General features: G+C 31.4%; 1 protein-coding gene across 1 annotated transcript in view; it reads right to left on the reverse strand.

Moving 5' to 3' along the window:
* The window catches only part of LOC140436863 (uncharacterized), a 50447-nt gene extending 47756 nt beyond the window's left edge, over nt 1–2691 (reverse strand). Inside the window, exon 1 of the mRNA XM_072526010.1 lies at nt 1604–2691. Coding sequence (XP_072382111.1) covers nt 1604–2586 — 983 coding nt within the window. The 5' untranslated portion in view covers nt 2587–2691. The remainder of the gene's footprint in view (nt 1–1603) is intronic.
* Nucleotides 2692–17467: the final 14776 nt, after the last annotated feature.

A 17467-nucleotide genomic window follows, 5' to 3' on the forward strand; every position in this document is an offset into this window, starting at 1 on the left:
TATGGATGTATGCTTATTTAACTAATTTGTAGATAAACTGATGATGTGTATGAATTAATAAGCAAAACGTCTTCAATAAAAGGATGAAGTAGGCGATAGTCTTTCTTTTATTTGCCAACTTTTGACCGAGAACCTTCCACCGTAACGGTGAACTAGATTTAGTATATATATATATATATATATATATATATATATATATATATATATATATATATATATATATATATATACGATTTTTAGGAATGAAAATAAGTCGATTTGACTTGACTTACGTACATTCAAAAGTGCACCCAGAAACAGTTACGGACTGTTAAATGTAACCGTTTATTTTGTAAAATAAAACCGAATTTTTTAATATGGTTCCAAAACGGTATAAATTTGATTTATGAAAATTTATATTATGTATTAGCATGCCATAGCCAATAAAACCGAAATAGCGAAAAATGTTTTTCCCGATTTTTCTAGATTTTAGGGGGTCTCCAAACCTTCCCTCCCCCCAACTTTTTTGTAGTATGTTTGTCTTCTGGAAATTGTTTGTAATATCATTAATTTAAAAGATACAGCCACTTTTTAACTGGAAAGCTAAAATAATACAATTATACAGATATCAAGTTTATTATTATTCGACTAGGCAAATTGTTGATGTGTTCTCTATGTTGATAGTGATTTGGCTGCTATTGTAAACAAAAGTTTTGTTTGAATTAGTTAAATTAAAAATGAACAATTACAGTTTTTCTGAAATGGCAGAATTACAATCTAAATTTAAATGGAAATTTAACAATAATTTTAATTTTAGAAGTTGCTAATGCATTTCGACAAATATTTGATTTTTCAAAATATTTGATATTCATTGTTGAAACGATGCACAGCCTGTATACAGGAAGGGGAGGTCAGTTTGAACACTTTTTAAATTAAATTAATATATGTTTCTGTTTGAAAGTTAATAATAAACTTGATATTTTTAAAAACGTAATATTGCATTTAAAAAGGTGGTTGTAACTTCTAAAGGAATAATTTTGGAAAAAATATTAAAAAATAAAAAAGTTGTAAAATAGGTATATCATTATATGGCCGTCCCGTTTTTAATCCAATTTTATATTATACAAAAGTTGGCGGGGGTAGAAAGGCTAGAGACTGCCCTAAAATCTAGAAAAATCGGGAAAATATTGTTTGCTACTTCGGATTTATTGGTCATGGCATGCCAGACATAATATAAGTTTTCATTAAAAAAATTTAAACCTTTTTGGAGCAATATTAAAAAACTCGGTTTAATTTTGTAAATTTAATACCCTGTAACTTTTTCTGGGTGCGCTTTTGAATACATGTAGGTAAGTTAGGCCAGCACGACTTATTTTTATTCCTAAGAATCGTGGTATAATTTATGACCAATCTTTTTATGACACCCTGTATATATTTATGTATACATATATATATATATATATATATATATATATATATATATATATATATATATATATATATAGAGAGAGAGAGAGAGAGAGAGAGAGAGAGAGAAAATATACAAAGAGAAAATGAAGAAATTCATTGCAATATTCGATATCTTAATGGTAAAAACAGCATAACGTTTATTTAAAATGGTTACCTGCACATATGTGTTTTTAACGCCCACTCCGGTACATTCAACTGGTTACTATCTTCCAAATGTTGATTATGAAGATCTGTTGGCGTTGGTCCAGTATATAACACAAGCTCGATAGTTTCACCTAATAAACTTTTTAATATAATTAGATTAGAAGTAAGAATAGAGACTTCAAGCGGTCCGTCATGGTTTATTGTTAATCCATGAAATTGTCCTCTGTAATAGGCCCAAATAACTGGTAAATTACTATGATCGTTCTTGTTCTTGTAAAACACCTTTGATATGGTGGAATTTTGATGTCTTGAAACCAGCGTCTTACCTAGACCAAATAAGGAATGATCGGTTAGATGCACAGTCCACTCCCAATAGTTTTCAGAAGCAATCAATGGTCCTTTTGCGGTCGAAAAAATTCTGTCTCCATTTGGTCTGAAAATCTCGACCATTAGCTTTTCTTCAACTTGTTTTACTACATATTCTCGATATTGTACTTTATTTTCTGCAATATTCTTACTTGGTTTGTGTAAAATTATGCTAACTTTGTTGCTTGATATTTCGTTAATGGAAATTTGCATTTCTTTTACAGTTGTTGTATTAAATGGTGATAAAGAACGAGAAGCCCTGTAACTGGAACCTGCTAAGTTATATGAGTATCTTGAGGGTAAATAATGGTAACATAAATGTGTAGGATTGTCATAACAACACGCTAATGTAACACATTCCGCTTCACTAATGTTCACTTTTCCACAGGGGACTCTGAAAGTGGTATTAACGAAACATGTAAATGTTTCTACTTCGGGGTATGTACCTAAGTTAACCACCAAATAATAAGTTAACACAGGGACTATGAGAGCAAATGCAAAAGTAAAAAACCATCCCACTATAGTTGTTTTGCATAAAATAGTCCATACAGTCCATTTCACTGAAGAAGTAGTATTTTCATCTTCGTCCTCACGGAGTTCATTCTGCTGCTGTATAAACGTTGTCATATTTAATTTAAAAAAAAATATAAGATTCTTAAAGAGATTTCACATAATTATTAACTTGTCACAACACTACTAATTCTCTCCGTTGTTTGTCAGGAAACAATCAATCCTTGTAATCTTGGATAAGATAAATTAATGATAAATTATCGTTTTTAAAGTACCTAACTTAGATTAGATTATATGTGATTTTTTTTTAAATCTATTGAATTTAAAGAATGATATGATGACGCAAAATTTCTAGTTAAATATTTTGAATCATAATAAAATTTCTCCTTAAATCTTAAATAATCTACACGAAGATATGGAAAATGGAATTTATGGAAGGATTAAAAAAATTGGGAAATTACTAACTGTTGCAATTTTTGCAAAACACAATTTCGTCAAAAGTGATAAATATTTAAAAACTTGTGCAATAAAGGGTATACTGTAAATGCAGAAATTTTATATTTTAGAAATATTCTATAACTTTATTATTATAATATACCTACATATAACGAGCCATCGAAAGAATCGATGATAATATGTCGATGATAATATAATCGATGATAATAATCGATGAAAAAATCGATAGATTGTGGATTTTATACTCAAATGCCGATGGTTGGCATTTCAGTGATTTTACAAATCATAAATCAGTCGTTACGTGACATTTATGTTATTATCGTTCGTTGCGAATATCATTGTATGAAAGAAATCAAAGTAACAAGACATATTGTATTCAAATGTTTATTACAAAAATCATTACTCATATCTGTAAGTCTGTCTGTAAGTTTAATATATCAATTACAAATTCAAAACATGTATCATAATGAGCTTCATATGATACAGATTTTTATTATGATACAGATTTTCAACCAATATAATCGCGAGATGACATTCTGAATCGCAGGTGGTACACACACAATGAGCAGTGTCAAGTCAAATACATAAGCTTTGACAGTTCAAAATATTTAAACAAACTACCTCAAATTCATTTTAATAATTGTAATTATTCAGAATATAAATGTATCGACAAAATAATTAATTTAATCATAACATAACTACTTAATTAATTTGTTTGTGTTATAAAACAAATAAATTTGAAGAATGGGTTACACATGTGAGTCAATTTCAAACAGGGTTGTGGTAATCGATTTTAGAATCAGTAGCGGACTAAGACTAAAGCGAGCCCTAGGCAACATTGTACTGCCGGACCTATTTTTCAGTCATGACACATACTACTAACACATAATATACGTGTACAAAAATTAAATAAACGTAGTTTATTAAAACAAACAATGATAATTCAACAAATATACCCAAATTTATTAGTTATATTCATCGAGTTAGAATCTATGGAGAGGGCATCACGTGACTAAAAACGACCTCACTTCGGCCATATTGTTTTGACACTTTTGACAGATCGTATATGTTTGTTTACGTTTGTCGTTCTTCGAATATTTTTAGTTTTATAATACTTTTATAGAAACTGTAATAATATATTGTGATAGTGCATAATAATGGTTTCTTGTTCTCAACGTAGTTGCAGTGGCAGAAGCAATGTTAATAAAAAATCTTCAGGAATAACGTTCTACAGGTTAGTATACAAATATGTAAACAAAGTAATGGCCCGTACTTCAGAGAATAAATTAATAGTATTTGACTGTATTAATTTATCTTTATGTATAATATAATCGTGTTTTTAGTGTTTACCTCGGGATAAATAAATCATAGTTTATTAAAAATGTATTGCACTTTGTAGATTATGACTAAATCTTCTGAATAACTAGTCATATTTTTATAGTAGTTTTAATATTATTGAGTCCGGCCATGATCCCACCGTCATATTGATATCACAGTTAGCCACGCCTACCTACGCCGTTTTTAATACACACGTTAATATGCTCATAGCTTCTCAATAGATTCTAACTCGATGGTTATATTGCTTTTTTTCTCACCTTTAATTCTGCACGCTCGTCAATTAGTTTGTCAAAATTAATAGAGTTATTTAATAACTCTTTCTATATAAAGAAATTATAAACTATTGAATTTTTGTTGTCCTAATGTGATCTTAAAATCTTTTTTATTTTGGCGATTACTGAGAATGATCTTTCACTGCTTGCATTGCTTACTGGAAGGGTTAAATAAATTCTCAGAATTGTGTTTAAATTTGGGAATGTTGCATTAATATTATTTTCCTAAATAAATGACTACATGGATACAGGCTAAATAATATTTTCTTTACTTATAGTCCTAAATTCTAATACTTCACTTTTCAGTTCTGCTAGGTTTAAATCTTGTACTTATCATTTTTACTGCTCTATTGAAGAGTCTCTAACATAACCATCATGAAAAATTGTTTCGAATTTATTGTTAATAGTTTTATATCCCTCAGATCTTTCTGTGATCAGTACAGAATCTCACACAACAACAAAAATATTAACTTTAAAATGTTGTTTGCCATTTAATATTATTTCACTTTCTGGATTTTCATCATGAAATAGCTTTCGTATTTTCTGATGTTTATTATCATTAGTATATGCAACATCTTTAACTTTTTTTGTTTCTTTTAGACGAATCTTACTCAATTAATCATTTATTAAAACTGCTGTATTTAAGTATTCGTCTTTCTGTTGACGAGTCTTGTTTGAAGAATTTATTTTTCTAAAATCTTTTCCCATATGGTAAAAGCAATGTTTAATTTCTTCATAATTTTCCTTTTAATATTTCACAATATCGAAACGAGCAGACCACCTGGTGTCACATGTGTAGAACTTGGAAAAAATACGTACAATTGCTGAACGATGTTAAAAAAAGCAAAAAATATAATGTTTTATTCTGGAATGGAGTCCCTTATATTTACCTGACATATTAAAGGCATTATCATAACGCTGTCCCCGCCACTTAATGATGAAGTTAATGTGGTCACTGGAGTTTTCATACTCTGACAATTTTTTTAGTACATTTTCCAATCATTCGTTCCTTTCATCATCGGCGTTGTTTGATTGGAAACTAATTTACAGACGTGACAATACAATAAGTTGTTGGTTTATAAGCTGTTTTAACCTTTTCCCCGCTATTAATTGTTCTGAAGAAGGAGGCAATAGTTAATTTTCTTGTAATTTGTTTTGACCTTTCGTTGCATCGATCCAACGATGCAGTATCCTAACCTGCATTGTGCAGGTTAGGATACTGATGATTCCAACGATCCATTTATTGATTTTGGTGATTTTTTTCTATATACTTTTTTTTCTATATACTCTCGCATGGTGTCTGTTAAGTATTCTGGCTATAATGCAATATCGTTTACAAAACTCTTCATCAATACTTTGAGATGATTTTAAATTTATATTTTCTCCTTTTGTTTCATCTTCACATTGGAAATTGCTTGGTTTTTCCTGCTGATGTTTTTGCGGAATAGTTTTGGACACAAGTCCGAAATTTCTGGATGTTTCTGGAGATTGAGCAGGTGAAATCTGTGAAAATTATAACGATTGTTGTAATTGTTTTTCATCTCCAGTTAAACATTTGTCCAATGATCTTCTCATTTGTTTTGTTAGTTTATCTCGATCTGCATTTCGTTTTCTTTTTTCACTTTCACTTAAATATTTATTGGAACTCATTTTAAAGACTACGAACTAAAAAGAAAGAAGAAAGTTATCTTCAATTAATATAGTTTATTTTTAATCAATATCGTGATCACAAACAAAATCACAATTTGTGGTATTTTATATTATACAGGGTGGTCCTTAAGTAATTGTACAAAAAGAAACAGTAGATTCTACACTGTAAAATATTACGATTTAAGCCAAATTGCTTTAATAAAATATTGATATTAAGAAAAATACAGCGTGTTAAAGTGCAAAATTAAAATTTAATTTTTCGCTATAACTTTTATGTTTGTACACATTTATGTATAAAAATTTACAACTGGGTACTTTTAAATATGAGGAATTATAATTTGATGCACACTTTCATGTAACTGATAAAGGGCGCCACTTATGCCACATATGTTGTATAAATTTGCACTTAACTTTTTTGCTCTTTAGGTTACCTGTATTTGGGATAAAAAATATTAAAGATACATTATTTTAACAAAAAAAAGGTATACTTGTTAGTAACTTCGAAACTCAACAGTTTTCGAGAATCAGCCATGTTTTAAACGGAACCAGTGCTGTTCACTGAAATTTTATCTGGTGTGCATAGAAAAATTAACCCGCTTTCATTTATGTACAGCAACCATAGACATAATATGCACTATTTTATTCGTACTTTTAGTTGAAGAATAGATTAAATTATTTCAAATTTACTATATTATTAATCTCTAAAAATTTAAATTGCAGTTTTGTAGTAGCTTATCACAATTTTTTCAATCGGAGTCTATGTTTCCGTTTAAAATATAGCGATCGCGTGCTGACACACTTCAAAGGCGGCATCTAAGAGTGGGCATTCTGATTATTATTTATTCTGTGACTGTATCATGTAATAGTTCTTAAATAAAAGAGTTAAGAAAATGTAAAAAACCTACGTTTATTAATAATACAACCGCACTATTAGAATATGTACATCAAAATAACTGTCAAAGTTATTGTAATTAGGTATTTAGATCTCTCCCAAAATTTTGGTGGTTTTCAGTAGATACTGCGTTTATGTGTTTAGTTTATAATATTGATATATCGATTATATAGACAATTAAAAATAGAATATTTAGTTCCTAATTTATTTTTAGCAAAAAAAGTTATTAGGTTGACGTTGTGGTGTACCAATTGTATTGTATTATATAATTAGAATACGTGTGATTCAAGTAGGGCAATTTTTTTTAATAGATAATTCCAAAGCCGGGAGTGTTTACTAAACTCTATAGAATCGGATATAACTGTAACAGAGATTAAGAAGTTAAATAGAAAAACTGTCGATCCTTCTATCAACAAAGCAAAATATATATATATATATATATATATATATATATATATATATATATATATATATATATATATATATATATATATATATATATATATATATATATATATATATATATATATATATATATATATATATATATATATATAGATATATAAAACAAATGATTGTAACGTACTTTTATAGAAAATAGAAACCTTCATATCAGTAAAATTAATATGGTAAATATTCCTATTGAGCCGTATATTCACACCAAAGGACAATGTTTAAACTGACTTCTTTGTGACCATATACAACCAAAGTGTTGCGAAAGCAATGTCCTATATCCATTCTAATAGTAAAAAACGTAAATCCATTTCTAAATCATATCTCGTATAGATAAACTTCTTCTTCTTTGTGTGCCGTGCTTGTATTCAACCGTTGGCTATCGTCATATTGACAAGCTGATAAAATGATTCTCGGTCGGCAGCTAGATGAAACAGTTCCTCGACCGTTCGACCTGTCCATTGTCTAATGTTACGCAGCCAGGACAGTTGTTTTCTTCCGACCCAACGTTTTCCTTCGATTTTGCCCTGAATGATTAACCGGAGTAAGCGATATTTAGGTCCTCTCATTATATGACCGAAGTATTGGACCTTTCTCATTTTGATGATGTTGATCAATGCTCGTTCTTTGTTCACGGTCTCTAGCACGCGTTCGTTAGATATGTGTGCTGTCCACGGAATTCTGAGCATGCGACGGTAACACCATAACTCAAACGCTTCTAGTTTGTTAGGATTTTTTATTTTTGTTGTCCAGGTTTCACATCCATAGAACAAAGTGGACCAGACGTAGCACTTCAATACTCTTAGACGTGTGGTCAATGACAGACTTCTACTGCATAATACAGAACGCCAGTTAATAAAGTTTTTCCGTGTGAGTTCTATTCTGGTCGAAATTTCCTCGTCACTTTCAACCCTGCAGTCAATCTAGCTACCCAGATATCTAAAGTGTTCCACCCTTTCCAGGATTTTGTTATCTAATCTTAGTACTGAGTCTTCGATATTAATTTTTCCGACCACCATCCATTTTGTTTTTTTTTGCGTTGATTGTTAAGCCCTTTTCAGTGCATTCGTTGTTTACAGCATTCAACAGTATTGTTCTGAAGCTATTTTCTTGTGGCATTTTAAATTAATTACTATTTAACTGGGAATAAGCCACAATTAAAGGTTAAAATACGTTTATTGACGTTTCAATTTCCACTTCGGAAATCGTTCTCAAAATACAAACATTAGTAAATTAAACAAATTTTGTTTTTGTTACTTAGTGAAAAATTCTTCTAATAATTTAATTTTATCTGACTCATCTATATTGACAATTCAGACATACATTAGACATTTTAAAGTAGACGACTTTAAAATGATATTGCCAATATTGTTGAGTTGCGTTCCTGGGACGACTTTACTTATAAGATAGTTCATTCGATTACATGAAATCAACTTTAACTTGAGAATATCCGTCAGAAAAGATCATAACATGTAATTCGTCTTTAAAAAGACAAATACATGCCATGATGACAGTAAAATTCTCCTGTTAGTGATTCCATAGTAAATTATGAGGGAAAACCAGGAAAAAAAAACCTCATAATACTATCCCGACATGGTAAGTATTTGATCTTGCATTTAGTTTACCTTCAATAAATACCAAATTCCGATTTTATATGTTTGTTATTTAAAAAATATAAATGATGTATTCTCTATATGTTACTGACTTACCAATACTGGTATTTTCTTTTTAATAACTTCCTCTTTCAATATGGGTAACCAGATCCTACTACATTCTGCTGAGGAATTCGCGACACAATTGGTCTCATTTAGCATAATTAGAGCCGCTTCTTTGATTTTTCTCTTTTTACCATCCGTTTCTTTTAGGACTATATTTGAATCATTCCATTGAACCCTATGTTCATTATCCCATGCATTTTTACATATTTGAGATCTATCAAATTCTCTATTTTTAATATAGGATTGATGTTCACTTATTCTAACATTTAATGGCCTTGATGTTTCACCTAAATAAAACTGATCGCATTCACAAGGTATTTTATAAATGCAATTTTTTGTCCTTTCTTGTTCATTGTTAGGTTTGGTTTTGGACAAAATAGATCTCAACGTGTTTGTCGTTTTGAATGTTGTTGAAATGTTGAATTTATTTCTTATCCTTTTAAGCTTTTCCGATAATCCTTTTATATATGGTATTGTTATTTTCTTCGTATTATCCCTTGTATATGCTGTAGGATCTCGTTCTAAGTTGTTTTGTTCTATTCGATCGATTGTTGAAAATTCCTTATTTATAAACGATAAAGGATAATCATTTTTTAATAAAACAGATGTTAACAAATGTTTCTCCTCCAAGAACGAATTTTCGTTAGAACAAGTAATTTTGGCTCTATCATATAAGGATTTAATGATTCCCTTTTTAATATTAATATTGTGATTTGATTTGAAATTTAAATATCTGTTGGTGTGTGTTGGTTTTCTATACACCTGAGTTTCGTATCCAGTATCGTTCTTAGAGATTAAAACATCCAGAAAAGGCAATGTGTTATTATATTCCTTTTCCATGGTAAATGTTATTGTCTCTTCTTTATCATTTATATCATTTAGGAATGTGTCCAACAACTCTGATCCATGAGGCCATATTGAGAATACATCATCTACATATCTCCACCATACTGAGGGTTTTAAATTTTGTTTAGAAATAATATTTGTTTCAAAATCTTCCATAAACTAGAGCCCATTGCTAGTCCCAAACTTTGTTTATAGAATTCATTATTTAGTTGAAAATATGTATGATCAGTACATACTGTTATTAATATTAACAATATTGGCAATATCATTTTAAAGTCGTCTACTTTAAAATGTATAATGTATGTCTGAATTGTCAATATAGATGAGTCAGATAAAATTAAATTATTAGAAGAATTTTTCACTAAGTAACAAAAACAAAATTTGTTTAATTTACTAATGTTTGTATTTTGAGAACGACTTCCGAAGTGGAAATTGAAACGTCAATAAACGTATTTTAACCTTTAATTGTGGCTTATTCCCAGTTAAATAGTAATTAGCATTCAACAGGGTTTGAAGATCTTCTAGACTCTCTGCCATTATTTATTATTTATTATTAAATAAATAACAGTTTATGAAAATCCTTTCAAAGAAGCAGAATTTATTTATAACAACGCATCTTAATTAAAAAGTACAACCAATAGCAGATATGACGTACTAAATAATGTATAAAACTTTCCAGATAGGCCCTCATCTTCAAATCTAATCATAAATTAATTTTCAAACCTTAAACAAATTGATCAAATTCTAAATCTTATAATCCACGACAAACGAAGAAACATATAAATGAAGCCAAAAGTACCACGGGCACATTCTTATATTCTTTTCAATCCGCTATTATTTCCGATAATAGTATTAAACAGTTCATCAATCACATATTTAATAATTTAAAAAATTTAGATAATCCCGAGATAACACCATCGTGCTAAAGGTATGCATGGCACAGGGGAAAAAGCGTTGCCTTAAGCGATGTCCCAGATAGATGGCGAATTATGGGGTATTATAGCATTAGCACAATAATGGTGCACTGCCGTGCCTGACTGTATTTGGTCCCAAGTCGTGGATATATATATGCAATATATTATGGAAATATATATAACAGCGAGACAAAAAACACACAGACAAAGGGAACGGTCAGAAAGGCAGCTCCAGTCGCGGATTCTATATCCCTTCCAAATACTTAGCCACAAGGCGTTCCGAAAGGCACAGACTTTGTGAAAAGTATCAAAAAACGCCTCTCTAGAGCTGAACAAAAGAAGATGAGAAGGGAGACAAAAATGGTTCCTGGGACATGGACCACAGCAAATACCAAGAAAATAAAAGCGGGAGTATCAGCAACACCCGAGGGTAAAAAAACTTTGGGAGAATACCATTATCCTCCTAAACAGTTGCTAAAAAACTAAGGAGCTTTAACGAGCAGACTAGATTTTATAGTAACATGGCAAAAGTATTCAAAATAGCGATGGCACACAGACACCATTCTGATACTCAACTAGATCAGGCTCAAGCAGACCTGATCGTCAACAAACTGGAACAATATTAGGCTCCTTTCTGAGGTCAGAACTTTTTCAGTTACATAGAACAGTGTTTAGCGAAGGGACCCTGTGAACTTTGCTAACGAGTATATAAAAAAACTGCGCGGTTCACTTGGTGAGTGCCGACAGAAGTGAATACTTCTTGTACCAGTAGCGCGTTATTACTTTATGTGGATTAATAAATTTTTATGTCTGCTTATTACTAAATTATACTTACTTTTAACTCTTATAACTGTTTGTATGCGAAAATATAATTGTTATTTTCACTACTTTAATTACAATATCATCATATTTCTCACTTTTTAAATCTTCCTTGGACTTCTACAAATTTTCCAAAACCAAAATTAGCCAAATCTATGCAGTAAAAAATAAAATGACGATTGTTAAACGTCATTTATTCATTTAATTATTCATTTAAACGTGGGAGGAAGCAAACTTAAATAGTTGATCCCAATAATATTCCCAAGCGCCCCATAGTCTTTAGCGGCGTCCCCGAGAAAAAAGCTGATGAAGCAATCAGCAGGACTCGTCTAAAAAAACAAAATCAAGACGTTAATACGGAACACTGATTGTTGAAAAATCAGAAGATCGGGGGCGTTGAGCAAACCCTAGTCTACACGATTGACGAGGTCTCGTATAAAACATTGAGGGCTACTTATTCCAAGGCATATTATAACTTTGAAAAGATATCCTTCAAGACAATCAGAGACCTTGATAACCCAATTAGAGTTCTGCAGGCGAACCTCCAGCATAGTGAAGCAGAACTTACTGTTGCTATGAGAAGGGTCGATATAGCCTTGAAGAGCCATGGGTTTACAAGGGCAAACGGCAAACGGCAAAGGGCATGAAGTAAATAGTTCTCGTATAAGCATACCTCCCATATCATGATCCCGAACAACCACCATTAGGGTAGTTGGAAGAGAGAGATTGTAGAAAAAATGGACTGTAATTAATGGCTGACTGGCTCTGATGCGAATGCGCACCATGTGATCTGGGGCAGTAAAAACATCAATGAAAGAGGTGAGTCATTACTACAACTTGTTATTGAATATAATTTAGACATACTAAAGGTAGCAAACAAATCAACTTTCGTAACTTTGCAACGAAAGGAAGTAACTGATATAAGAATGACCACAACTCACGTTTAGATGATGTGTCTTGTTCAGACCATCGACACATCCCTTTTGAAATGAGCCTATCAAGGAAACTTATCGTGACCCCCGTTACTAAACGGGAAGGCTCTGCGATAAGATAGAATAGACTGCAAAACTGTCAAAGCTCCATAAAGCTTTCTCAAATGACTCTCAAGATAAGTATTCCCTCGTTCCAAAAGAAATCAGGTAAATACACTAAGAATGGTAAATAGACCCTGAAAAATCTTTTCGGGGTGCACTTTCCTGAGCCCCAAACAAAAATGTTATCACTAGACACACACACACATACACACACACGCACATATATATATATATATATATATATATATATATATATATATATATATATATATATATATATATATATATATATATATATATATATATATATATATATATATATATTCTACTAACTAACCCAGTCTGTCGTATCTATATTTAAAGATGTTTCCAATATTAATATAGCTAAATACAATACCATAAATAGCAAACAACTTTTTTCTAAAATTAAAGACCCAGTACCAACCTTATATAGGAGTAATGTGGTATATGAAATACCGTGTCTAGTATGTGAAAAAAGCTACATTGGCCATACATCGCAGTGGCTAAAACAACGTATCACACAGCATAAAAGTGATTGCCGCTTAGGAAAAAATTCTTGCGCAGTTGTCGAGCACTACAGAAACACCAGTCATCTGTTAGACTACAACAATACTCGAATTTTGGCACAGACTGAAAATTACAAAAGTAGGTTATTTTTGGAGATGTACCACATTAACAAAAAAAACAAACTTTAAATTATAAAACAGACACGGGGCAATTAAGCAACATATATTGCAATATATTAAACAAAATTTAAAACTACACTCACCTTAATGATTAATCATACCAACTAGCCTTAGTGATTAATTAAAGAAATACTATTCCTCTAATGTTTTCTTACATTGTTATTTTTTGCATTTTGAAATAATTTTTACTTGTTTCCATCTTATTGATTGTAACGAACGTGCTCAAAGATATTTTAAATTTTAACATGCATTTTATTAAATGTACAGTGTCATCAACAATAATGTTATTTTAGTATTAATTTTATTTATGTGTATAATCTTTCAATTTCTGTAAGTATTGTAAATCTAAGTGTACGTCAGTGTTTTGAAATGTTTGTTTTTTACAGTTACTCCCGATGAAGCCATCAAATAAATGACGAAATATTGAGATTTAGAAAAAACAAAGATTTTTTATTTAATAGACCACATAACCCTATTTTTTTTTTTTTTTTTTTAGCCCTTTTTCTATCCGAATTGTCGAATAAAGGCCTCTCCCATTTCTCGCCATTCATCCCTGTTGTGTGCTAGGCGTTTCCACATTGGTCCTGCGACTCTTTTGATATCGTCGCTCCAGCGCATTTGAGGTCTTCCTCTTGGTCTCTTCGCATCGTACGGTCGCCAGTTTCCGACTTCTTTGTTCCATCTACCATCTTCGAGACGTTCGTTGTGTCCAGCCCATTTCCATTTTAATTTAGCTGCTTGTTTCGCGGCGTCCTTTATTTTTGTTTTGTTCCGGATTGCTTCGTTCGTTTGCCGATCTATTAGTGAGATACCAAGCATCTGTCGTTCCATGGCTCGCTGAGTTTTTCGAATCTTGTCGATGTTCTTTTTTGTGAATGTCCAGGTTTGAGCTCCGTAAGTGAGAACGGGAAGGATACAAGAATCGAACACTTTGGTTCATAACCCTATATTTCCAACATATTTATAAATTGTTTTTTGGTCGAAATAATCACGTATATATATATATATATATATATATATATATATATATATATATATATATATATATATATATATATATATACAGATTAAACGAATTTAAAACGGATCATACAATTTAATATTTGTCTGTTTGAACTGCATTTGAAATAGTGGACCAATATAAAACTTGGACAAAAAGAAATCCATACCCGGTGATAGACATTGTATAAAATATCGTTCAACTATCTGTCTCCTTTTAGGACGCACCATATTCTATAGCGCCGCCCAAAGTCAATATTGCCAATCGCCGTGTAATAATCCTATTTGCGGATCTTTTTGAGAGTTATATCTTCTTCGTATCTTTAAATAAATCGGATATTTGCCTATATTTTTCATTGTATTTACCAATCTACTACAACAGACTAATAACAAAAATAAACTTAATGGTTTGTAGTTATTTCCTTTCTTTCCTGTAAATATTTTATGGTTAACACCTTATTTGAAAAACATCTAGAGGAATGTGATTGGCAACACCGCTCAAAATATCCATCTGACTGCTTAGATAAAGGAAAGAGGAGCTTGCCTAATAGTCGGAGAGATAGAGCCAAAATTTTGAACTGATCAGTAATATGACATTTCTCTATTGGAATATATTCATTGTAACTGGGTTAAGGCTTTGACTTACAGGCGGACGCCCCTCGTGGTACAGGGGGTGGCTATACAGGGATGAAATTGTAATTTTTTTCGGAAAAATTAACGATCGATAATATGGCTGAAAATTTGCCCAGGGTAAGATCTTGGTATAACTAGACGAAATCCCAAAGGGCGGACGCGAGAGTGGATACATAAGGGGTGGCGGAGAGGGGTGAAGTTGCAATTTTTTGGGGAAAAATTAACGATAAGTAATATGTCCGCCATTTTCATGGCTCATTATTTAGCCCCTAAAAACTCTAAATCCAAAAGGGCAAACGGCAGGGATGGTACAGAGAGCCATAAAACGGGGTCAAATGTACCACTTACCTGCGCATTTTAGGTCTCGGTAACAATTTTCAAACTGATTTTATTATGATATTTTTATACCGATTGATTTGAAAATTTGTATGCTCACTTCTGTTACTATTCTGAAAAGCGTCAAGTAGAGTTTTCCTCAAAGTTTTCCAAAAAATTTCCGTAAATGAAAATTTTCGTAATTTTTTGAGGTAAAATCTAATTTGTAGAATCCTTTCGATTTTCTGTCAGTTATACCATGATTGTGAAGATGATGAATATGATGACATCAATGAGAGTGAGAAAAATGGCGAAATTTTTTCTAATTTTTTTTTTCTTATCGAAAAAATCGTTTGAAAATTTTTGGAAAAAATCATGGTATAACTTACAGAAAATCGAAAGGATTCTACAAATTAGATTTTACCTCAAAAAATTACGAAAATTTTTTTGGAAAATTTTGAGAAAAACTCTACTTGACGCTTTTCAGAATAGTAACAGAAGTGAGCATACAAATTTTCAAATCAATCGGTATAAAAATATCATAATAAAATCAGTTTTAAAATTGTTACCGAGACCTAAAATGCGCAGGCAAGTGGTACATTTGACCCCGTTTTATGGCTCTCTGTACCAACCCAGCTGTCCGCCCTTTTGGATTTAGAGTTTTTAGGGGCTAAATAATGAGCCATGAAAATGGCGGACATATTACTTATCGTTAATTTTTCCCCAAAAAATTGCAACTTCACCCCTGTCCGCCACACCTTATGTATCCACTCTCGCGTCCGCCCTTTGGGACTTTGTCTAGTTATACCAAGATCTTACTCTGGGCAAATTTTCAGCCATATTATCGATCGTTAATTTTTCCGAAAAAAATTACAATTTCATCCCTGTATAGCCACCCCCTGTACCACGAGGGGCGTCCGCCTGTAAGGCAAAGTCTTAACCCAGTTACAATGAATATATTCCAATAGAGAAATGTCATATTACTGATCAGTTCAAAATTTCGGCCCTATCTCTTGGACTATAAGGAAGCGATAGGTGGTTTGACAGCATAATAACTGCTTGTTTAGTCTAGTTTTTACAGTAATTTTAGGCAGCCTATTTGGGTGGAGTTTTGACTTGTTCTTGAATTAATTCAGAATCCAGCAGCCCGCTGAAGTATTGGATTTTTATAATATAATTATTTGACAACCTTTTGTTGGCCAACCACCTAGAGCGGAGTTGAGCCGAAATACATTGATTTCGTATGTTCCGTTTTAAATTCATTCAATCTGTATACATATATATATATATATATATATATATATATATATATATATATATATATATATATATATATATATATATATATATATATATATATATATATATATATATATATATATATATACACCATAATTTATGGTTCTAGGGAAAACTAGCGTGTAGCGAAAGAAGTAGTGAACCAGGAACTAAATACATTTGCAATATATCATTTAAGCCATATAAATCAACGGGTTCAGACGGACTTTATCCATTACATCTACATAAGGGAAATGCATACTAGCTTAGGACTGTGTATATTAAAAATATAAGACTAATAAGAGGCTTTTGTACTTAAACCTGGCAAATTCGGACAGGAAAAGGCCATGTCCCTGAAGCCGATAAGTCTGATGTCATTCGTACTAAAGACTGTAGAAAACTGCTCGATAGGTTTTATGAGGGATATTATATTGCTTGAAAGTCCGATACATAAGATAAAGTATGCGTATCGAGCAGGACTCTCTACAAAAAGGCTCTGCACCATCTCGTACAGAGGGTGGAGTACTTTTTGGAAAACCAAGAGTTGATGTTGGGTGCATTTCTCGATATAGAGGGAGCATTCGACAACACCTTCTACAAAGAAATAATAAGGGCGATGCGTCTAAAAGCAATAGATGAAACAGACTTCAGATAGGTAGACTGAAGACCATCGG

The sequence above is a fragment of the Diabrotica undecimpunctata genome, chromosome 3 (genome assembly GCF_040954645.1).
Source record: "Diabrotica undecimpunctata isolate CICGRU chromosome 3, icDiaUnde3, whole genome shotgun sequence".
Lineage (NCBI taxonomy): Eukaryota > Metazoa > Arthropoda > Insecta > Coleoptera > Chrysomelidae > Diabrotica > Diabrotica undecimpunctata.